Source organism: Athene cunicularia (assembly GCF_003259725.1).
Source record: "Athene cunicularia isolate RWA chromosome 20 unlocalized genomic scaffold, athCun1 chr20_part1, whole genome shotgun sequence".
Taxonomy (NCBI): domain Eukaryota; kingdom Metazoa; phylum Chordata; class Aves; order Strigiformes; family Strigidae; genus Athene; species Athene cunicularia.
Window position 1 is genome coordinate 1,745,102 of NW_020799125.1, and position 23,748 is coordinate 1,768,849.

At 45.7% G+C, this 23,748-nt stretch overlaps 1 protein-coding gene across 1 annotated transcript in view; it reads right to left on the minus strand.

Annotated features, from left to right (window-relative positions):
* The window catches only part of COL9A3 (collagen type IX alpha 3 chain), a 40,491-nt gene extending 17,182 nt beyond the window's left edge, over positions 1 to 23,309 (minus strand). The window contains exons 1-19 of the mRNA XM_026862021.1: positions 22,627 to 23,309; positions 21,301 to 21,369; positions 16,750 to 16,785; positions 16,069 to 16,140; positions 15,252 to 15,305; positions 10,813 to 10,848; positions 10,174 to 10,197; positions 9,605 to 9,658; positions 8,889 to 8,942; positions 8,044 to 8,085; positions 6,675 to 6,731; positions 4,964 to 5,017; positions 4,441 to 4,494; positions 3,854 to 3,907; positions 3,036 to 3,089; positions 1,885 to 1,938; positions 1,393 to 1,446; positions 1,056 to 1,109; positions 378 to 431 (exon numbers count right to left, since the gene is read on the minus strand). Of these exons, the coding sequence (XP_026717822.1) occupies positions 378 to 431; positions 1,056 to 1,109; positions 1,393 to 1,446; positions 1,885 to 1,938; positions 3,036 to 3,089; positions 3,854 to 3,907; positions 4,441 to 4,494; positions 4,964 to 5,017; positions 6,675 to 6,731; positions 8,044 to 8,085; positions 8,889 to 8,942; positions 9,605 to 9,658; positions 10,174 to 10,197; positions 10,813 to 10,848; positions 15,252 to 15,305; positions 16,069 to 16,140; positions 16,750 to 16,785; positions 21,301 to 21,369; positions 22,627 to 22,692 (996 nt within the window). The 5' untranslated portion in view covers positions 22,693 to 23,309. The remainder of the gene's footprint in view (positions 1 to 377; positions 432 to 1,055; positions 1,110 to 1,392; positions 1,447 to 1,884; positions 1,939 to 3,035; positions 3,090 to 3,853; positions 3,908 to 4,440; positions 4,495 to 4,963; positions 5,018 to 6,674; positions 6,732 to 8,043; positions 8,086 to 8,888; positions 8,943 to 9,604; positions 9,659 to 10,173; positions 10,198 to 10,812; positions 10,849 to 15,251; positions 15,306 to 16,068; positions 16,141 to 16,749; positions 16,786 to 21,300; positions 21,370 to 22,626) is intronic.
* Between the last annotated feature and the right edge of the window lie 439 nt (positions 23,310 to 23,748).

A 23,748-nucleotide genomic window follows, 5' to 3' on the forward strand; every position in this document is an offset into this window, starting at 1 on the left:
ATTTTGCCAATGAACACTAGTAAGCCAGGGACAGAGCTCGGACTATTGTTGAATTGTGGTCATTTGTATCCCGAATTTTACATCCCTGCGTAAGGGATGCACGTCACCGGGATGTGAAAGAGAAAATCCCTCTCAAATTTACATTTTTAACAGAGTGGCTAAAAGCCAGGGTATTACTCTATTAGTATTTGGTGCTACTCCTGATGTTTTCCATTCTGCCTTGTACACTGCTCCCCTGTTTGCGTGGTGGGAAAAGTACGTTTCCTCTTGGCTTAAATGGGGCCCCGCACATGGAATGAACTGCCCCCTCCCCAGGAAGGATCTCTGGAGGCAGGCCAAGCTGCTGGACCACCCCCAGGCCCTGCTGCCATACTCACAGGCAGTCCATTTGGTCCCTTCTCTCCAGGAGCACCCACACGAGCTGCATCACCCTGTGGATATCGAGAGGTTAGGAGGGACGCTCCGGTACTGGAAAATGGTCTGACACAGGTAGGGGACACGTTCCCAAACAGGCGTTTGTAATCTTCTCCCTCCCTGTATGTGCAGGACCAAGAACCTGTGTGTGTCTACAGGAGGTGGGGACCCAGGGGACACCGGGTGCCCAGAGCTCCCAGGTGTTTCCCTGGTCCCTGTGCGGCTCCCAGCCTTCCCCAGCAGCACACAGCCCGTGGTCCTGCAGGATCACCGTTCCAAAACCGAGCAAGGAGCACCTGACAGCACTGTGTCTACAGGCAACTGAAATAAACAGATGTCTCTGTCAACAGCTCTGAAAAAGCTTCTCTGAAGGCCTAGAGTCAGCCAGTAGGAACCACTAAGTACAGGGACACAGTGGAGTTTAGACCACACGTGCATCTTCTTTCTTTAAGGAATGTTCCTTGGGATTAATTAATAGAAGCAACTTCACTCTTCTTCATTAGCTACACTATCAGAAAACTTTTTTTAGAAGCAAAAGCTTTCCAGCCATGCCCTTTCTTGACAAGCATCAATCGCTTCGCAACGCGCACGGAACAGTAACAGAAATCTTTCCTGCAGTGTTTAAGTAAGACTTTACAAACCTTCTCACCATCGAGTCCAGGAGCTCCATCCCGTCCATCCTTGCCAGGCATGCCCTGCAACCACATCCAGCACACGTTAAGGTTATATAAGGAAACTCCGTGGTTTGCAAAATACATTCACATCAAAGAACCTTTTGGCAATAGGTCCAGCTCCAGTTGTACTGGGAGATTTTTCATTAATAACAGTACAACTGGGATTACACTGAAGGTTACAGAGACCCGCAGAGCAGAAGTTTGATAGCGAAGACTGTAAGGTGCAAGTTTTTTTTCCCTATCGTGTTTTATCTCACCATCTGCAAGCAAGACAACAGTGAGACTTGCATCCTGTTTGACTTACAGGTTCTCCTATGAGTCCACGAGCCCCTGGGTTTCCTTTTGGTCCAGGTCTACCCTAGAAATCAACAATAAATCCGGCGTTATCCAGGACACAACCCTCAAGAACAATCAGTCAACAAAGATAAACTCTGTAGGGACAAGGGACAGTTCATTCAGTTTGTGCTGGCTCCTACCCTGTTCACATAGGTGTGGCAGTTCTTTAAGGACACACCAGAAAACTGGCCCAATGCTGGCTGGAGCGTCTGGGAAATTTTTTGACTGTTTTGAGAGATGCAGGTGTAAGATCTGATCCCTGTGCTCTAGGCTGTAAGCAGCACTTAGGCACCTTATTACTTAGGCATCTTTAACAAGACATCTAATTTTTGAGAGGAATATTTTCATCCCGTTCATCTCCCTTTCAGACAAACCAAGTGGGGACAAGCCACAATAAACCTGTGAAAAAGGCTCCTTTGAGTCCAAAATTTTGAGCAGTTGGGTGTTTTACTGCACTTACAGTATCGCCTTTGGGCCCCCGGAATCCTTGAGGTCCTTTGTTTCCTTGGTCTCCCTACGACAGAGGAGGAAAAGCCATTAAGCATCTTCATCACACAGCGACAAAGACTAATGTCTCGCGGGCGTGAACGATGAAGGTGTTTTTGTGCTGTTTGCTGGCGTTAGCAGAGCCAGCAGCACACACGTTCCCCCGGGAGCTCGGCCACACTTTCTCAGTTACACTCTGTAATTCCTGACACACAGATGAATTGCAGCAGGGCCTTTGCCAACAATCCCCCGGGACAGAGACCACCTTCCTTTTTTTTTTTTTTTTTTTTTTTTTTTTTTTTTTAAACCAGAAACAGAGTGGGAGAAAAACTTTAATATTTACTGTCTAGATCCTGCTTGACATAATTAAATGTTTGGTGGGCAGAGAGCACCTCATTTTATTTTAGTCCAGATGAATTTCTTCTATAATTACAAAGACTGGGGAAGGGTCCCCAGAGGGTGGTGCTGCCTTGGGGACAATGCAGACAGCAGTGGTTGGCTGGTGTAGGTGCCTGCTACCGAGCAGATGTCATATTACCCACAAGAAGGGTGGGAAATGCTCTCAGAGAAGCCACGGGGCTGCAGATGCAGCTCAGGTCTCATTTTGGGCACAGTAAGGAGGGTACAGGACTCTGCCCACAGGTAAGCGTGCGTGTTCAGTGTTCCACACTTCACCCCAGAGCTCTGCATCTTTAAGACACAACTACTTCTGCTTGTAGCTAAAGTCCTTGCAAGCTGCGGGCACTTGGGAATAGACCAGGCTCAAAGGGCGTAAGCCCAGGATAGCGCTTACTGATCCTTCCTCCAAACTCTCCTTCCCAAGAACACCACAGATGCCCCTCAAGCGCTTGTCTGCAGCTGCTGATGTTCAGGGAAGAGCAATGGAAATGTGGGGTGACCTTACTCTGGCACGGGGCACAACCCAGGGAGGGACAGCGTAAGAGCTGGGTCAGGTGAAACAACATCGCTCTAGGTGGAGGGAAGAAGGCAAAGGGAATAATTTGATGGAGACAGTCAGCACGCTCCTCCTCCTCACTGGCAGTAGAGTTTAGTGCAGGAGGAATAAACTTTAGGCTTTGTCTGTGGCAGGCAGGGCCACGGAGATGCTGAGAAGCAGATACATACAGCTTTCCCTGGAGGTCCTGGGATTCCAGGTGGCCCTCTGAAGCCAATGTCACCCTGCAAAGAGTAATACGTCATTGTAGCACGGGTTAGCAGAAGGTGAAGTAGCAATATCCTCACCTTACACCGCAATCTAAGAAAACACAAAAGCCCTGGAAAGACACCCCGTATTTCTTGTTAGTTTGCAATAGTCTCGCAAAAGGTCCCCTTCTGAACAAGGAGGTTTTTACTCTGGATCTCCCCACCACTCCCCCTGGTGATACACTGACAGCGTTCATGGCCTTGCTATCTTGATAACACACTTGTTTCTAAATAAATGCACGGCTATCAAATTCAAAACCATTCAGCCTCTAGGCTGACAGTCGAGGGACCTTGGCAAAAATCCAAAGCCACGATGAGCCAGAGACCGACCCTGTTCTCACCGAAGACATATTTTTTTCGTGTCCTGAAAATCTTTGTCCGTCAGTGATTCTTTGTTTGTTTTTTTTTTCTCGTCAAGAGATAGAAAGTGAAATGTTCATGAAACGTTTCTCAGGTTTTTTGCAAGACTCTTTCGCACTGTCAGTCTTTCAGGGACAGCACTTTGTCCTTCTGGTCTGAATGCTTAAATCAGACCGGCCTTGACCTTGTCCGTCCCTCAGGTGCGTCGATTCCTCCTGCCTTTGGAAGGTTTTTCTGATGGGGGGGGGTGCAGGAAAGACCCTGCACTTTAGATCTTTACAAGTTCCCCAGTGGTCTTCAGTAAGGACAAACGACACCTCACGTGAGACAAATTGGTGAGGGAAGCAGGGGTGGGGGTAAAATCAGAAGGTTTTTCTTACTCTGTCGCCAGCTGGACCCATTGGACCAGGGAGGCCTCTTAGTCCTCTTGGGCCCTAATTAAGAAAACAAATCAGTTAAAAACCCAATCACTGTTACACATAAAATGGCAGAACAGTATGAAGTAGCAACTCACCAACACAGAAAACATTAAGAAACAGTGAAGAGTGGCAAAAAGCTCAGCCTTCTGATGCACAAGACATTTTTCCCCCTTGGTGACAACCACTGAGCAAGCGACACCGTGCAGACACCCCATGGAGACGTGGGTTCAGAGTGCCTGCACCCTCCAGACCCCCTGCCCAGAGCTCAGACCCACCCAGAAGGTGCCCAGTGCTCTACTGGGGTACCAGTGACACAGCAGCCATCACCTGGCTGTCTCATCCAAGGCGAGGTACCAAAAGCAGGACCTGAATTAAAGCTCAGTGAAAAGCTCAGTGAAACCAACACGATTTGTCTTTTCACCAGGATCAACTTTCACATCTGTTCTTCCGCAGAGGCGAGAGCTGTTTGTGTATCACAAGGTGATTGACGGCATCGACGAGTTTCACAGTAAAAAGGTCATGGGAAGCAGTCTGAGGGGAGGTGTTACCTGCAGGCCAACGCTGCCGGGAACGCCTGGAGGACCAGGAGGGCCAGGGTTGCCCTGGGAGAGAAAAAAATTAATTAGACAAGAGGAGAGACAGCATGGGCCTGCCAACACAAAGACAGGCACCTTTCTATCTTATTTCTCCTTAAGGTCTCTTCCCACCCAGATTTCTGCTTCAGAATTTGCTTCTACATTATAGGAAAATTCTTCTATGTGCAAAACCACTTGCTCAGTCAGGAGTTCACTCAGGTGATTAACGCAGGGCTCCTCCCTGAGCGACATCCCTGCATGGGAAACAATTGGTGTTCACACATCAAACTGATCTTCACGCCGTGATTACTGGGAAGATGAATTTTCTTGACATGGTCATACACACAGCAACGGGAGCCAACGCGCTTCAATCATAGTAACTTCCCCTTGTTGTTCAACCAGTTACCTCATTCCTCCTTGTTTTTGTGAAGAGATCATTTATGATGGTGCTTTAAAGAGAAAAATCCTCCCCCGCCCCCTTTTAATTGAAGTTTACCTTCTCTCCTTCTTTTCCTATTTCGCCAGGTTCTCCTTTGTGACCAGTGTGTCCCTAGAAATAAGAGCTCCGATTACCAACATTCCAGTACAATCTTGTTTCAAAACTTAAATTTTGGGAGATAGCTGGAAGACCTAAACCCACAGAACACAAACGACTTACTGGGAAAAAAAAAAATTATCTGTGTGTGTGCTGTAACGGTGTGAAGGAGGGTCACTCCTGGGGTTACTTAGCCATGCACCATTCCCCCGTTGGGCATCATTGTGTCAGAACTGATCTACTTTCAGGAAATGCCCAGATTTGGTTTTCAGGAGTGATTTGAGGTGAGACTAGGCTACAGATCTCCGGTTGCAGTTCTCAGTTACAGGACAGGGACCAGAACTCAGTTCCCATCACTTTTGAAAATGGGGCTGAGATGCTTCTGAAAACCCCATTCTGTTATCTTTAACCTCCCTTTCTCTTTGTCTGTAATGTCTGCATCAGGCAGCTTGCAAAGAAATCCGCGTCCCACTGAAATCTTTTATATAAACACAGATTCAATTTGCTTCTTGGCTCCCTTCCTATCATTGTGGGAGAGACCCAGACTCATTTCAGCCATGACAGATGTTATTCCTCACCACGCAAAAGGTCCTGTGCATCATTTGCATCACAATTGGAGACCTTCACAGGTTTTTCCATTTCATAAGCTATGAATTTGTAATAGTTATACCCTAAACGTTATGTATTTCTAAGGATATTTATGACTCAGCTCAGAGACCAAACAGACCTGAAAAAGGTCAGTTCATGAGGAATTGAGACCATTTCCCAGGAGATGTTCCACCCGTTGCCAACTCCTGCTAAACCCTGCTTAAAAAACCTCAAGTAACTTATTACACTCTAGCACTGAGCTGAAGTAACGTACCGCACAGAATTCATGTGAATCATAAAGGGGACAGAGAAGATGTTTAACTGCTGCGTGAGATTTCTTGAGGGTTGCAACCTAGAATTTATGTACCAGAATCAAACAACATAAACAGCAAGCTGCCCGGTGCTACACTGGGTATAAAATGACAATTAATTTGTATTGAATCATGTAAGTTATGTCTTGCCACAGTAAAACGTGTACCTCCGTGTTTACAGGGTCTGTGAGCACAATTTAAGGACGGGGTGAGATTTTTACAGCTCTCTCACTCTGAAAAGGCAGCACATGGTTCTCGAGGCAGCCCTGGACCGCTGCTCTCTGGTTCATCGGTTGCACCTCTCAAGGCTTGCTTGGTGTTTTAACTTTTGTGCTTGCCCTATGCAAAGGGTTAAATTTCACTTGTAGGAATAAATGGCCGTAATTAACGCTTCCATCTAACGGAGGTTGCAGTCCTGCAAGGGATGAAGCTACAATGCAAGGCGGGTAGGTGAAGGAGCCTCTTGCCGAAGGCAAAGGGAGAGTGCTCACACTTTGCAGGACTGAGTTCGGTGGCGAGCAGCTATTGCTGCGGGGCTGGGGTGGGGGGAACAGCATGCAAAGAGGGCAGGATCGGGTCCTTCATCCTCCTCTTGTCTCCTATTTGGCTTCTTTAAGGGTTTTCTGTTCTGACAGCATAAACTCATGGCTGTTTTGGAGAGGTGTGGAGCCTGCAGATGTGTACTGTATATAAACCAGCTTAACCCCAGGGGCTCACAGGGGTGTTTATTTTGGGAGGCAGACCCTTGGATCTGCAGGTGGTATTTTTCTTACCTTGAATCCTGGCATTCCGGGGGGACCTGGAGGACCTGGTGGGCACAGGGCTGGGCACTGCAAGGAACAGAAAGACTCTTTGGTTTATGGAGTACACAGAGTGCATCCAGGGAAGTTGGTTTCATGAGTAGGGAGAGGTGAAAAGGTCATGTAGGTTTTGGCTCTAATCCACTGAATCCAATTCATTCACAGCATCATGTATTCACTGGCATTTCCCTAGGGCAGAGGGTCCTAAACAGGTTCTCGGGACCCCAGTAACCCACAGAATAATGGTTTATGAATGGTCTGCTTCACTTCAGGCATGAACTGTGAGAAATTCTGAAGGCTGACAGTGGTCCATCATCCAAAATGCTGGAGAACCACAGCTCCCCAGCGAAGCTGGATGGGTATCTTGTAAATCATTAGGAATATTAAATCGATGCATTCGTTGACCCCTATTGATTTCCATTAGACTACCCACCTAACCAAAACAAGGGCAAGCATTACAGGTTATCAGAAGGGGACCTACAAAAAATTAAACCAAATACCAATAAGCTGTTATCTACAGATGTCCAGGGGTGGGTGAGCCCCTGGTGGGAGCTCTAGTTTGACTGGGAACAAATCAGAACGTGCATCGAAATTTAATGGGGACTTAAAAGACCATACTCAGAACTATAAATAGGGAATGAGATTTTCTTCTTCAGCTTTTCTTTCGTTTGTTTTTTTCTTTTAAGAAAACCTCAGGCAACACCTCTGTAGCAGAAATTTAATTTTCTAGTCTATTCCACAGGGTAACTTAAATTAAACTTACAGAAATAGCATCATTTTTCTATTAACTTGCACGTGACTTGCCATAAGGCATTCTAAACTGACTCTGAGCTTTTTTTGGGGCACGCCAATTACAAAACTAAAGATGCTGTCACAACAACAGCTGTGAAATCTGGAAATGTCACCTCCACTGTTCATGGACTTAACACTCCTTTCATTCCCTTGAAAGAAAGGAAGAGTTTCTCATAAGGAAGGAAGTCTAAACAAAGCATATGCCCATAGGAACCCAGTGCCACCATCCATGGAAATAAACAGCGCTACACGCACAACCTTGTCTCTTGCAAAGCAGGACTGGAAACAGATGCATGGAAAGCTGTTGTCGTTTACTAAATGCTGAAGTTGTTTTGTAAATGAGGAATGTACGCAAAACCTGCAGTTTGAAAAGCAAACTGGAAAGCAGAGATCAAGGGGGAAAAAAAAAAAAATCAGCGCTAGCGTTATCTGCCTTCTTGAAAGAACATTTCGGCCTTGTAAATACGCACGCAGCGTTCTGCACTACAGCAGTTTAAACCCACTGCAAGTCACCTCAGGGATTAAACCAAAAAATAAAGGAAAAACCTACCTGTAGGTCCCCACCGCCATCGGGAAGGGCGCCTGGAAGACCCTGCAATTCATGAAAGGTGGGCTTGTAAATACATCACACGACAAACACCGAGAGGAAATGCAATTTCTAGAAAATGCACGTTTGCAGGCTCAGCTCAGTTGGATCAGCACGAGGCAGATAGCCAGCCCCACAGTGTAAAATGCAGCCCCTGAACCCAGAGCATCGTGAGCAGCACCAGTCCTACAAGCAGCCATATCAGGGGGTGTGATTGTCTTCTGGACGTGCACTGATAAGCTTGGGGAGGAGCCTTGAGCCTTAGGTGATGAAAGTACGATTTGAGAAGAGCAGCTGTGCCTGGCCATCCCCTTTGGGCCAGGGAAGTTCCTTGGGAAGGAGCTCCCATCCCCTTTGGGCCAGGGAAGTTCCTTGGGAAGGAGCTCCCATCCCCTCCAACCCTCCAGAGATAGCACAGCAAACCCAAAACAGAGACTTGCTGGCTCCAAGCCCCTCTTGCTGGCCCTACAAGACCACGTCACGATCCAAGCAACCATAAAAACCTTGAAGAGAACACAAAGCCCACCCTGCGATCCGTCAGTGCCATAAATCCTGGATGTCACTGGGTTCCTCCACCCACACAGCACAGGCAAGAAACAGGAGACAGTCAACACACCAAAGTGCAGCCAGGGAAAAGTCACTGCTCTCCTTGGGGCACAGTGTTTACAGCCTGGTGAAACTTAGCCCGGAAAGGGAGCGCTCAAGGCAATCACAGCAAATAAAAAGTGCACGTTCTGGCAGCGAGAAGAAAATTCTGGACTCCCTGTGGGAATTTTCTTGCATTTATTTATTTGCAAGTCTCAACTTACAGGAGGTCCGGGTGGTCCAGGAGGCCCTGGGAATCCTGGCAGACCAAAAGGTCCCTAAAAAGAGTAAAAAATAGTAAGAATTCCCCTTCTTAACCATTTCTGTGAAAATGCAAAGGGAGAGGAAGGGTGACTACCAAACACCATTGCACATTTGTGAACGTGGGGCAAGATATTTCTTAATGGGACAAAACTGCACCTTGCTTTCTGCAGAAGCTTCTATGACTGCCAAGAGAACAGAAGATGCATATGGAAGAATAAGGATTAGGAGAGAAGAATGTAACCCTGCATCTACATCCCTGCTTCCACTGGCTCTGTGCCTCTCCAAGTGGAGCTGTGGCACCCAAAACTGACGGCATGTTCCTGCAGAATGGGCTCCCTCAGATCAGACCCGTTTCTGTTCAGCAGCTTCTTTTGAAGATGCTGAAAGTACACACCATTTGGTACCTGACCTCTGTTCTCGTGACACCCTAACCCTTGTCCTTACTCATAGTTGGTAAAGGGAGAGAAGGCCACACACCTTTGGCATGGCACTGGTTGACTGGGGTGACCCTACACAAGCTGATACAAGGAACAGCATTGCCCGTGGGCATTTGTAGAGCTTGTAGTGTCTTGTGCCTCACACTTCCAGAATGGGGTAGGAGGCCAGTAAGGAGCCTCACTCTTCTGTGGTTGTGGCATGATCAGTAAGTGAAGATCAAATGGTAGGAGAAACTCACAGGAGGACCCCGAAATCCATTTCCACCTGGGAGCCCACTGGGTCCTGGAGGCCCCTGTTGAAAAGAGAAGAGCCCTTAACACCCATGGTGACCTCACATAGCTGACAAAGCCCAGGCAAACAGTCTGGCTGTACTCACTTGTCTAACCCCCCTGAAAAGCACAATCTTGTACCCAGACAATCAGTTTACCCAGGCACATCTTTCTTTTTGCTCCACGCTCCCTCGGGGCACACTCATATCATCGCCCGTTGCCAACATTTGCATCCCCTCTGACACAGGGCAGCTCTGAGATGCTCCAGGAACCCACCAAGAGAAAGCTGCCCCGGATTCGGTAACATCCAGAGAGTACAAGGCTGCTGTGCCTTGAATTTACATCAGTGCCAGCTGCCCTGGGGATAGGGTAAGCCTAAAAAAACCCACAAGGCTGATGATCTGCAGGACTCCACATCCCTCTGCCCGGCACAGGAGAGGGATTCAAGCCCTGGGGTGGGTTTGTAACACTCAGGGTATCCAATAAAGCATAATAATTTAAAGCTCTTTTTTAAAAAAAAAAAAGTCTCATTACTTACTGGAGGTCCTGGTAGTCCTTTGCCCTGGAAAGAACATTTAAAACAGTAAAAGATCACTTAGAAACTGAACATACAGGAAGAAAAGCAAACCTCAGAGAATGTCACTGAATTATTTTTTTAATTCTAAGTTTTCTTAGCACTCCCTTGTCCCCAATTATCACAATTTGCAATCAGAGCAGAGCTAGAGTCTTGATGAATCTTTCTGTTGCCTCTGATAATTTGTATTCCCTTAACATCGCTGTTACCTATGAGACATCTCTAAGTAAAGCCATGTACAGTGATGTGACAGTGGGACACAGTTACAAAGACATTCTAGTTAATCTACTTTTCCTTTATTTTTTTTTTAATTTTCTTTTTTATTAGACATTATCTAACGTCTAGTAATTTTGATAGCAGTTGATATGCTAAGTCTTTATCCCAAGCTGGCTTGCTTGATAACATCTAAGAGACTAAAACCAGGCCCTGTGTTATCAGAATGTGTCATACATACATATTTAAACACTTCAAACAATATTTTCCCTCATTCAGGCTTTGATCTCTTTGTTTGGAATACAAGGCTTCCTGTCTTGTCTTGGTGATGGTTCTGGTACGACGTTACACAGCAGCACCTTTACACATGCTGTTCTAGGAGTTACTTACAGCTGGTCCAGGTGGCCCAGCAGGTCCTAATGCACCCTACAGGAATAAAACAGAGGGCAAATTAGCAGGAATAAACCAGAAACCTCCACCTGGGTAGACACCAATATCTGCCTGAAAACTCCAGCAGTGTCTTGCAGAAACAGTGTGCAACGGGAGACGCTCAGCTGAATCCACAAATATAAAGACAGGATCTTATGGATAATGACTCTGTCATTCCTGACTAGTTACTTGATTAAAGAACATTTTAAGATAGTAGCAATGTATGGTCCGAACTGGCCCCAGCAACTTTCTTCATCATTTGCTGGTCAAGAGAGAGTAGAGACTAAAACGTGAACTGCTCCTCAAAGACTAGATACGCACTTCTGCAAGTCACAGCTGGTGGCAGATTAGTCTCCATGAATATCTAAACGTTCATAAATTGAATTTCATCCATTTGAAATATTCTCATTTATAATCCATTCATATTGTAGGTCAAATGACTAAATTACCTGAAGCTATTTACAAGGTTTGGACTTGTCCTAGTGAATTTTATTAATTCATACATTCTCCTTTCAAGAAAAGACAAAGATTTGGCAGCTTCTGCCTCTTCACTAGCTTCCTTGGCGAATCCCCAATCTCCCTTTACCAATTTACATTCTTACTCTTAAGCTTGGCTAGATTTTGGTGATCTTAAGTCTTAGACTAGAATTAAGTCATTCTTGAAGTTACGTTCCTGCTTAACCGAAGATAGTAAGGCAGACAGACCTTCTTAATCCCTTTGTTGCACTGCGAGGATGCCAGCACTGGCCAGTAGACTCTAAAATTAATTATAGGTAGTAATTCTGAAACCTTGGCCAGCAGCTGTTAAGACAGCTCCAAGAGATGCTGGCTGTGCATTGCTGAGTCACGCTCTTGGGCCTGAGAGGCTCCTCGGAAAACACCTGTTGCTTCAACAGGGAAAGGAAAAGCAGAGGGAGGCAGCTGATGAGAGAAAAAAAAAAAAAAAAAAAAAAAAAAAGAAGCGGTGGAGATGCAGAAATGCCAGCGGCATTTGGGGTGAATGATAAATAAAATAATAGTTTGCTCAACAGCCCTGATGCAGCTGTCACAGTGGGTTTCTCTAAGCTGTGCTGACGCTCGGGAGCCGCAGAAGAGCCGCGTCGCTCTCAAGGCGCGGCCGCTGACAGCTCTTTGCTTGCATTTGCATTGCTCTCGGCTGATGCTGTGCTCTGCTAAAGGCAGAACTTAAAATAGTAAGCGAGAAGGTGACAGACTTAAACACAGAACAAACCATGTTGTTATTTATGGACTGCGTTAAACTAGCGCCAGCAAAATCCTCATCCCCCTGCGCAGGGGACAAAAACCAGTTAGAGCACAAGGTTTCCTCAGCCTCTCCCCAGCCACATTGCACAAACCTGTTTTCCAAACCTTTTCAAAACGCTGCACAAAAACCTCTCGAGAATGGTGCCCTGAGCTGGAATTAAATGGTATCTACCCCTAGGACCAGGACAGGGCAGATGGGCAGACCTGGAAAATATGCCAACACAGTACTACTTATTGTAATCCCAGGGATGACGCCAGCCCTTTCCTAACGTTCTGCATACCAAATGAGATTAGAAATATTTTTTCCCTTGTTAAATTTAAGGGAAAGATACAGAGGACCTGAGGCCTCATAAGAGCAATCTTGGGAGGAGAGGGCTGTAATCCAATTAAAAAAAATAAAAAAAAATCAACTCTTGCTGCAAATGTCAGCTCATTCCTTTCTCTTGCTTTTCTTCCAGTCACATTTATCTTCAGGCTGAAGCCTTTACAACTACTGTTAGTTGTAAGGGACAAGCTGGGATCTCCTCCTGCAAAGAAAACACCGAATTTCTTGCACCAACTGATTTACACCCTAATCCTGCCCACAGTGAAAGTGGCCCCACAGCCCCTTTCTGCCAAACATGCCACAAGGTTGGAGGAGTGGCTAAAGTGCCAAGTGTTGCACTTCGCTCTCCCTGAATTTGTTATCTTTGAGGGTGTAGGGTGCAGCATGCAGCAGTCAACATTCCCCTTATGGTAAAAGATCATCGAGTCGCTGAGCAAACTGATGTGACTCCACTAAGTTTAAAGGAAAGAACTCTAATTTACACCTCGATTTTAATTGCGTTGTCTGACTCAACTCATTCTCCTGGTAACAGTGTTCTTTCTCTTTCGATTAGAAAACAATCTCACCATAAGTTTTGACTTTGAAGTAATACACAATGTGGAGCTTGGTAAATACTTGATTAACGTGACATTTATAAGTAAATATGGATGTTTTCCTCAATGCTTGCAGTGTAAAGCCCCAAACTTCAAAATGGCCTTTTGAAACCTTCCAGTGAAGGATACTAGTACCTAGCACTGAGGTCAGGACCCACCTCGTTTCTGGCTATAAAGAAAAGATTTTTTTTTAAAATTGGAAAAATGATTAGGCTTGATCTAATCAGTCTGTAAGCAGAACAATGAGAAAAGCTAATGGATGCTGATAGCAACAGGAGATATTTAAGAGAAAAAACATTTTTTGTATGCAACATTCTCAGTACTCTGTTCTCTGGTCAGACATGAATCGCTGTTGGACTGATGAAACGTGGCATATAGAGGAAAAGAAATGTTTAGCAATAATATATATCACTAAAAACTGTCTTCCGTGAGCCCACTTCCATGTGCTAAACACCTTCACTCTCAGAGACTCCAGTCCAGACAAATATGCTTATTTAGAAGAAGTCACAGCGTTAAGCCTGAATTCACAGCCACAAGCAGACACCACCTCATTTCAGTGATTCCCGGGAGACTGAAATACGTTCTAAAAGGTGGGGAGAAGAAAGCAAGTCAGAATAACAGCGCTCTCCTTTTAGAGTGTTAAAGCTTTTAGAGGTTTTTCCTTTTTCCAGGCTTTTATTAGACCAATTAAAACAATTTTCCAGATGGACCACTGACCTTGAAAAGCTCCCAGAAATTACAACAGTTTGCCCCATGCTGGCAGATTGAGTTACAAGACATGGGAAAGGAAAGCACATCAAATCAGAGCATGTAGTTACGGTAACTGTGTTTGTGTGCTTCTACTAAAGAGCTGAAGAGGAAGTTCTTGTGCCCAGAAATTATCTGCTCAATTACCCTGCAAACCAGGAGCTTGTGTGCTAAAGTGGACATGGGCAAATACTCCCACTGAACATAAAACAGAGGCACAAAACTGTTCGGTCTTGTGCGTGTGGCCCTGAGCTTTTCTGTTTTAAAAAAATCAGGGATCAGTTCCCCAAAGGTGCTGGACTCTTGCCACGGGCTTTCTCAGGGTGGTGAGGATTTTGCAGCCCTGGATCTCTGGGGAGAAAGACGGGCACGAGGAAAAGCCAAGGGAGATGGTTTTTAGCGCAGTGCCAACGGACGGAGGCTTGGAGCTATGACCAAAATTCTTGGGTCCTGCCACTCAACTTTCCCAGTGGCCAAGCAAACTTCGCCTTGCACATGGGAAAGGAAGAATTGCATATCAAAGATACACGGCTCTACCACTCATCCCTTTAACTGAGATGACTCTCAGAGTTTTGGGTAACCCTTAGGGCAACAAATGGATTACTGAGCTATGCTGAACATGTTAGAGAAGTCCACCTTTTTTAACCTCTGCTCACTGTGATGTGTGTTCAGCTCATCACTGCAGACCCCGAGTTCAAGAGAGCAGTAAACCAGCTGTGGATACAAGCCTTGTCTTCCCACTCTGGGAGACAGGAAAATATCCATGCTGGAGAAAAATCTGTGGTGAATGCCTCACTAACGTCTGGTTCTTAATGTCACAAGGAGGCCTAAGGGTCTTTCTGGCCCCACTGTAGATGATCCGAAGGACATCTGTAACATCTCAGGCAGTCATTTCTCTATCCCTGTGGTGCCCCTTAGCAGAGCCGTAATATGCAGGAAGCAAGAAAAAAACCTCTTTATTTCTTGCTACACTGGCTGGGGAAGTCTATGCCAAAGCAACTAATAATGTCAACCATATGGACAGCCCCGGAATTAACAAAAGGCAAAAGTTTAAACAGTTAATACAGAGTAGCAGCAACTATAAACGGAACAGAGCTGTGTATTCAGACGGCAAATAAAAGCCAAAACAGCTTCACTTTGTTAAATTTCATAATTAAGTCTATCAACTGCTTCAAGGAACTTTTTAGATACTCAAAATATCACCAGAGCTGTTCTGCGCTGGTACTCCCACCACTGAGGCTATCCAAGCCCACTCAGAGCCATGTGACAGAAAGATGAATCTCATGCCCTGCCTAATAAAAAGCCATCTGGGCTTCACTTCAAGGGTCCAAGTATTCTGCAAGGGTTTATGGATAAATAAGCCATCGTAATCAACGCTTGAATGTCACCCATTTACAAAGGAATGAGAAATCATCAACACAGTCAGCGACAATGTTAATTTAAAGGGACCTAGGATCTAATGTGGTACTCACACGGTCTCCCGGAGGCCCATTTGGGCCAGGGGGGCCATCAGTTCCTGTTAAACCCTGCGAGACGAAAAAAAAAAAAAAAATTAAAAATAGTGTGAAAATAGAGAAACGTTGTGATAAGGGCTGTAAGAAGTCCCTGTCACCAACACCAAACATCTGGATGCCAAGCTCTCAGGAAAGCTTAACCATTCTATTTCTCTCTGTAATTAATCACAAAGGACCAGAAGCAACTTATCAATCCTGTTCCTGCGCACTGTAAGCGCGTACGAGCACCACCAAGCACCTCGTTACTGGGGTTTATGGAGTGGCAGCTTTCCAGACGCCTCCTCTTGCCCGATGCAGAAGGAAACGTGCTGCTACAACCTTACCCGTACTCAGCTACCACAGCAGTAAGCTGGCAGCTGGGAGAGCCTGACTGTGTGCAGGCACCTCTAGAACTGTAGGGCAAATCCCAGGGCAGTGACCAGCAAGCCTCAGCTAGTAAGTGTGACTGGATTTCTGAACTGAAGCTTAGTAGGTTTGCTCCAGAAACGTCCACCGATGCCTGTATTTCTGCAGACTTGCCCAGTGCGCCTCTGAAGAACTGCAGTGTTTCATTGTAGAGTGCTGTCCTATCAGTTATGCATCTCAAAACTGTTCTCATTCTCCTTAATTCAACAAAGAGATGCTTGCAACTCTCAAAATTTCTCCTGATATGCAGATCCAGGACCCACTTTGCTTCTCCAGTAGACACAGAGAAAGTTGGTGAGGTGCTTCAGGAAAACACCCATGCCTCTGTGAACTATTTAAAAGATGTAAGAGAAGATGACAAAATACTCACATCCACTCCAGGAAGGCCAGGCAATCCAGCTTCACCAGCTGCTCCAGGCTTCCCTGGTGCACCTTTTGGCCCCTAAATCCGATAAACAGGCAATTATTTTTAACATAACAACGAGAGGAATATGATTTGTGTTGATAAGGGCTAGGAGATGGAAGTTCATTTGTTGACGTGTCAATTTTACACCATGCAACATGGAAGAATTCCTGCAGAGAGATGAAACTTGCCATGAATCCATATACAAATCCTAAATTTATTTCAGTGCTTTGGCTCAGTTTCACATACAGTTACTCATAAGCTGCTCCAGTAGAGGGTTGGAAAGGGATGGGATAAGCAGCTCAAAGCAAAGAGCTGTGCTACCTGGTACGAATTTGAGCATCCCTGGGCAGATTGAGGAGCTGAAGCAGACTCAGACCAATACCAAAAATAACCACACATGTGGCTTGGTGCCAGTTTTGTTACACTGGTGATGAGCGAGCTTTATTTCATGCATATCCTCCACTAACAGTGAAGCAGGAGAACGTGTTTGTCCCCAGGACCAGTGCTGAGCACCTCCACTCCTGTGTAACCCCCATGGAAATTCTGCTGCAGATCAAGAGGAAAGCGAGCTGCTAAGTCTTAGTTCTTACACTGTGTGCCTCTCAGAAGGGATGAACAAGTCAATGTCAACCAGAAAATACTTACTGGTGGGCCTGGCAAACCAGGAGGGCCCGGCTCTCCCTAAATTAAAAAAAGACATCAGTGTTAGTGTTGAACCTCCTTCTGTCAATTTTTTACAACAACAGTGTTCCCAACTTGTCAAGTCTCCCTTCATGCCCATTCCGAGATTTACCACGTTCGGTCTTACAAAACTAACGCTCTAGATCCTGCTGCCCCCTAAAGCAGGATGAACTCGGTCAGCCTTTTCCACACCAACACGAGCAGATTTGGGGAAACCCACATCTTCAGCCTCCCAGGGTCAACCAGAGCTTCTGAATGGCGCCCAGCACCTCCGATTTTTCCCAGATATACTTAGAAATTATTTGCACATAGGCTCGTGGGGCAGAGAGGAAGCTGGATGGATCTCAAGGCTTTTAAACATCTTCTTGATGAGACAAAGGGATATGGCTATAAGCTCCAGGTATCCAGGACACTATGAAACTGTGGTACTACCAGGAGTTGGGGGCTATCAGAAAGCGAAGAAAGAAAAAACTGTCTACAATGATTTTCTTCATATGACTAAATTTTGACAAGAAAAGCAAATGAACAAAGCCCCCAACTGGTTTCCACCTAATCCAATTGCACAATCTCGATTAAACCCAATTTTAAGAAAATATTTCAAAAGCATTCACTGTTTCCTGTCCTAATGATAAGCAACTTTTAAGAGCATCATTAAAGGTGTTTGGGAGAAAATATTTAAAAAACCCTTTGAATCACTCCTAGCTCAGCCAGCTGTAACATCATTCATGAGCTTGCGTGGACCCCAGACAAGAAGATATTTGTGTTTTGTTGTCAGCCCCCAAAAGAGGCAATAATTTGCGAATAGGAGGTGCTTCACTGGAGCTTGCTTTCCCATCTCATCCGGCAGAAAACCACTTTGTGTCCCTATTCCAGGTGTCTAGATGGTACCCTCCCCTCCTGGCTTTTGGGTAAGAACACTGACTATTGTGAGAGGCTCGGGTATTGCGGGTGAGCAGAAGGGAAGGGGCACGTTGATATCCTGGAAGAAGAAAAACTATATGGCAAAAGGGTGGTTATTGACAGAGCAAGGCTAGAAATAACACCAGCCCCGCTGTGGGCCTGATAATTAGAGGAGTCAGAAGGCAGTAAGCAACGGCGTGGAATTTATAGCATGTTTCTATATTTGCCATGTCGGCAACTGTGAAGTCTGCGGGCAAATCTCTCAAGACTGGCTTCCTTGATTCATGCAGGCAAGTACGTATGTACCGCGCTGGGGACAGATCAACGCACAGACCAGAGGGGCACTGAACAGAAGGATCTTTATGCTCTGGCTTGCTGAAGCACCTCCTTTGCCCGCAGATTTTCCATAAATAGTTATCATTATCATAGGTGGGGAAGGTCCCCTGCCAAGGAAATGAAAGGAGCAGTTCTTTCGCCATGAATGGTTTGAAAAGGCAGCTAGAAATGGCAGTAGAGGTGGTTTGTTCCCTCCTCCATCAGGCGAGGTTGCCAAATTCTTGCCTTTTTTTCTTGCCTGTGCGATGGCAAATCCATACAGCGAGGTCACAGCATCGGCAAAGACTGCTTGGGACCATCTTAAACCTTGACCCTGCCATCGTGGACCCCTGCAGGACTCTGCAGGAGAACCAGAAGTTCAGTCAGCTGCAGCAAAAGCCTAATCAGTGTTTATACCCCTAATGCCAGATCACTGGGAATTAGAGGCGAAGGCTGTCAGCAAAAGGAAATGCTCTCCTGGTGTTACACGAGGGGGAAGCAAGTTCACTCTTTCTTAGCAAGCCAAGCCAGGAGATGGAAAGTGGGGGGGAAAAAAAAAAAAAAAAAAAAGCTTGATTTTTGAAAAGTGACAATTGCTTATTAGCAATTTGGGGAATTACATCCCCAGAAATAATTCACAGGAACTTGTTGCCAATTCTTTCGATCATAACACGCTGTTTCTATTCTTGGGAGGGAGAGATTTTGCTTGTTACTGAGTGTGAAACGTGAAGCATGTTAAAGGCTGTAATTATAAAATATTTCAGAGGGACCTAATGTTGCAGCTCCCGCTGAAAGGCAGGACTGAAAGCAGCAGCTTCTAGAAATTGCGCTTATGGGGTTCATCCGAGGTTTGTTTGGAGATATCCTGAATAATTCAGCTCTATGTTATGCCTCGCTCACGGCCAGCAGTGAGGGGCTGACGAACACCTTGGCAGCACTCAACCAGGTCAAGAACCATTCAGCGACTCTTCCCACGCAGCCGTCATCCAAAGCCATCCGTGAAGACAACCCTGCTGGAGTGGCTTAGAGAGTTGAGGACACTTGCATAGATACAGTCCAGAAAAGTTCTGATTTAAAAAAAAAAAAAAAAGTCTCATCACTCAAGAAAAGAAATAAAACAATGTTTTCATTCTTTGCAGTGGTAGAATTGACACTACACTTGGGCTCCACATGATCCTCTCCATGCAGCACTATGAAAATGAAGGGTAGTGCTGGATTTTGTGTGTCATAATTTTTTTGAGGGTACTGCCAGAAAAACAGTAGCCTTTAAACAGGGAGGCTGCATGACTGTGATCAACACCGGCCACAGTCCTGCATCTCTTTTTTTTTTATGCAGTTCCTTAAAAGACTCCATGTCCTGCCGAATAGCAGAATCCATCTCAGAGCCTGTCCCTGAGCAGCTGGACCATCTCACATGAACAGGGCGCCTGACAACCTACATCCACAGGAGGGGTGTAGATCAAGCCTGTTCAAATGAGAGACTATTCCTGGAGAGCCAAAACTCCAGGCTCAAGCTGGGACTGCAAGACTTAGCACCTTAAATACTTCACTCAGCTGTTTGATTTATTAAGGTCAAGTTCTTCACATGATTTAGATGTTGCTATTTGGTCCTGTCCCACAAGGAGCTTCCAAAACTTTTAGAGCACAGGTTCATGTGATCAGCATCTCCTCAGGGTCCTGTTTCCAAAAGCGATAAGAAATGATGCTGGTGCTGTTCCAGAATTAAGGCATAAAATATCCTGTAGAAAGCAGGAACTGAGCAACACAATTCCAGCGATTTGTTTCTTTCCAATTGCCTATATGCAGAAGTTGATTACAACTTGAAGTCTGAAGGGCTTCATCCCTCCCAAATTCTTCTTTTTCCCTCCGTACAGAAATGCAGCCACCCTTTCCTGAAGCCGCACTGATGTCCCACTGCAGTCCACAGGCTCCCTGCTGCGAACATGAATGTGTGTCCTGGGCCCTCTTCCAGGGTGTCCTCTTCAGCCTTTTATCATCTTGTGAAAAACAGCAGAGAGAAACCATCGAGGTACCAGCTCTGAGCTTTTCATGCTACAAAACCAGGGTGAGATTTTCAGTACAACAGCCTCCATTAGTCGAAAGGACACCTTAGAGGGACTAGCTGCAAATCAATGAGGTTCTCTCTTCAGACCAGCCTTGCTCACAGAGCCACTATGAAAGCTCACCACTGCAGACAAAAAAGCTCCTTGTTCACCATATACCAGGGAACTCATATATCTTTTTTTTTTTTTTTTTTTTTTTTTTTTTTTTTTTTTTTTTTACTTTCTTATCCAAAAGAAAATGACCTGCATGGAATGAATAGATTTTTTTCAAGGTTGCTTAAAGACCCAATTCCAATAAATTTACTTCAGACAAGCTTTAAAAAAACCCCTATCCTATTCCATAGGCAGCTTGGAGAGACAAGCACTACTCAGAGTATTGAAGCAGGAGTCTGGCCTTCTGCATTTGATGTGGTCTTGTTGAAGGTCCATCTGATGCTCTTTTTATCCACTGCCAACTGCAGGATACAATCCAGTCCTTATCCAACAGATGTACAGAAGTAAAAATTTCTCACTTCTATGGAACCACCAATTAAAAGTAACAGGACAAGTTTTTCTCCTCCAGTAAGTCCTGTGGTACACAGTCTGTTACCTCTGCAGGAGGTGTACGTATAAGGAACTGCCTTGTGAAATAAAGCGTGCCCATTTCATTTTGTGCCACCAAATGCAACTCGTGTCTGGAAACACACAAGCCAGATTCTGACCTCGTACATGCCAATGTAAATTAGGGATAGCCATACAAACAATGCTGAAATAAAACCAGTATAAGTAAAAGCAGTGTCCAGTCCTGCCTATCCGAGTTTCTCGGGGCCTCTCGAGAAACGTGGATGCCCTGAAGTGTCACACAAACCTCTCTCTGAACATGCAATGATCCCGAGGCACATCGTACCCACGCACTCAACTGTATCATGTTCCCCCTCCTCCCTAGACACCAAAAAGAGAAATACTTTGCTTTGTGAGCAGGGTCACAAATTCCTGGCTCTGTCCCCAGCTCTCTCCTGAGACAGGGGATTGACCTTGCAGAGAACCTGAGGCCACTCAGCACCTCCACTCGCTGTTCTGACTCTTGCAGAAGAAGGTCTCTTGTGAGTAGGCTGGTTCTCTAGGTCCACCCACCTCTGAAGGATGACCCAAAGGCTGGGGGTCTGGAGAACAAGAGCAGCTTCTCTGCTCCGTTGGCTCTGCCTCTGCTCCACCCCTCTCCCTCAGCCGAGCCTGCCCTCTGCCAAGCGGCACTCACGTCTATGCCGTCCTTGCCAGACGGTCCAGGGGGTCCTCGTGGTCCAGGAGGGCCTTGTGGTCCTACTCTCTGAAAGGATTGGGGAAAGAGAGAAAGAGTTTATTTTTGCATTAGAAGAAACATATGGGGTAAGTCAGAAAGCAACGGCAATGCCCTACAGCTTAACCTTTAGTCTGCACTAACCCTCCATCCCTCAGGGCCCCCCACCATCCTGGGTGGACTCAGAGGAGCTCAGGACCACTGCAAGGCTCTTTGGAAAACCCTTTTGACTGAGCACATCCTCAGGGCTCCCAGCTCGTGTAACTGGTGGCTCATGCTGGAAATCGGAGCTGGTCCCTGGAGAGCAAACGGGTTTGGCTGTATAGGAAACAGTTCTCACTGCCTACAGGCACGTTTCTTTTTAGGCAGAGGAGGAAATGTAAAGCCCACGGAAAATAGGTGCCAAGTGCTTGGTATTAAAAATTAATTTATAGTCCCAGTCTCATGGGGTGATGGAAGAACCAGGTGGACACCACTGAAGACAGAAGGAGAAAGGGAAATTCTCCTCTCTGAACAAGACGCCATTTGAAAATCTGGGATTTTGGAGGTTTGAGGTGGGGGGAAGGAAAAAAAGGTCCAATAAATGACTTCTGTATGGAGAGGGCTCCAGAGAGCAACTTGTTGTAGCTTCAGTGAACAAAGGTTTCATTGTAGAAGCAGCTCTGCTCGCAGCAGATGAGGGCAGCTCTGAATTCCCAAGCCAGGCTGCAAAAATTCTTCACTAACACAATGAAAAATCTCACTGAGGAGTTACTTCCCCAGGCAATAATATTCACACCATACAGGGAAGTTTAATATAGCTTCACGTCTGAAGCGAACACGGGTTAAATATGCTATTTTATAAGTGTAAAATTGATTGAGGGAAGGAATAAGAAATTGTGATTCAGATGAAGACCCAGATCGGGAGATCAGTCTCGTTGGCAACCTATTACTTGTAAAAGAAAACCGTTCCTCTTACATCAACAGGGCTCCCCTTTCCCAAGGCTTTCTCTCTCGTAACTGCAGTCCTGAATGGGAAGATGATACTTTTACAGAAAGCATAAAGCAGCAGTTTCTACACGAGGAGACGAACTAAAAGTCTACCTATGCAGGTACAAAACCAGATGTGTTTGCTAGGTGCTCTCTGTGTAACAGCACAAGTTACACACTCATATTTTTAATAAACCTTTGACTCTAATAACCTGCCTGTTGCCACATCTCATCCTGCAGGTATCATATACACAGATAATCATCCTTTCCCTTAGGGACTTTTTTTCTCGAGCATAAGACTTAAATGAGGCTTCTTACCTGAGCTGACGTTGTGGCTAATAGCTGACATAGGAAAAGAAGCCCAAGAGCGGAGAATCCAGCCATGGTGCCCAGGCTCTGCCTCGCTTCGTTCCTCCTGGGTCGCTAAACTGTTTCTCCTTCAGGGTCCAAGCAGATCCCTCCTCCTCCTCCTGGGTCTGAGCTTACAAAGGAGAGACTCCTTGCCTCCAGATAAACCTGCGGCTCCAGCCGGAGGGGCAGAGCTCAGGAGCACAGGCAAGAGGGGCTGAGCTGGGAGGAGAGAGGAGGTTTCGGAAGGAGGTGGGAGAAGGAGGGGGAGCAGCAGGCAGTCAGGAAGAGAGGCTCTCATTCATGCCCCGCTGGGCAGCCCCAGCCTTGAGCAAACAAGGAGGGAGCTGAAGGAAGGGCCGGACTTGCAGACACACTGCAGGAGGAAAACTCAGCTGCTCCAGCTGGAGATACAAAGATGTTCCTTAGGTCTCACCCAGGCCACTTCTCAAAGCCCTCCACCACCTCAGTGCTGGACGGGGAAAAAGCAACAGTGTGAGTTACTCAGTGCCTGAGGTTACCTAACTTCACTAGAGAAATTAATATACCTGCAACCAGTGCAAGATGCACTAGAGAAACACTTAATGCTTTCCGAGATGGTTTATTATCTCTGGAGATGTATTCACATCTAGCTTTTTTTTTTTTTCCAGGGAGATCTAAAGAATGCCAACTCATTTCTTGAGAAAATGGTGAATCCTGCCTAGAAAACAGAAAAAAAAAAAAAAAAAGGAGAAACATTCTCAGAGCCACAACTAAAAAAAAGGAAGAACTGCCTTTGAAATATTTGTAAGGAATGGAAGGATGACAGTTCCCAGCTATGTGATCCCAAAAGGCAATATATTCACGAAGATGCATCTTCTGCAACCAATTTCATGCTTCCTTTTATTGATGCGACAATTTCATTCAAAGCAGGGCTTGGAAGTGGAGAGGAACAGTGGCAAGATTCATCAGGACTGAAATGTCACAGCTCATTTGGTCAGCAAGAGGAGAGCAGAAGTGGAAAAGCAAAGCTTAAAAAAAAAGAAAAAAAAAAAAAAAAGAAATACCAGGTTTGTTTGGCATCCTTACACCAGGAGGTTTATACGAGCACAC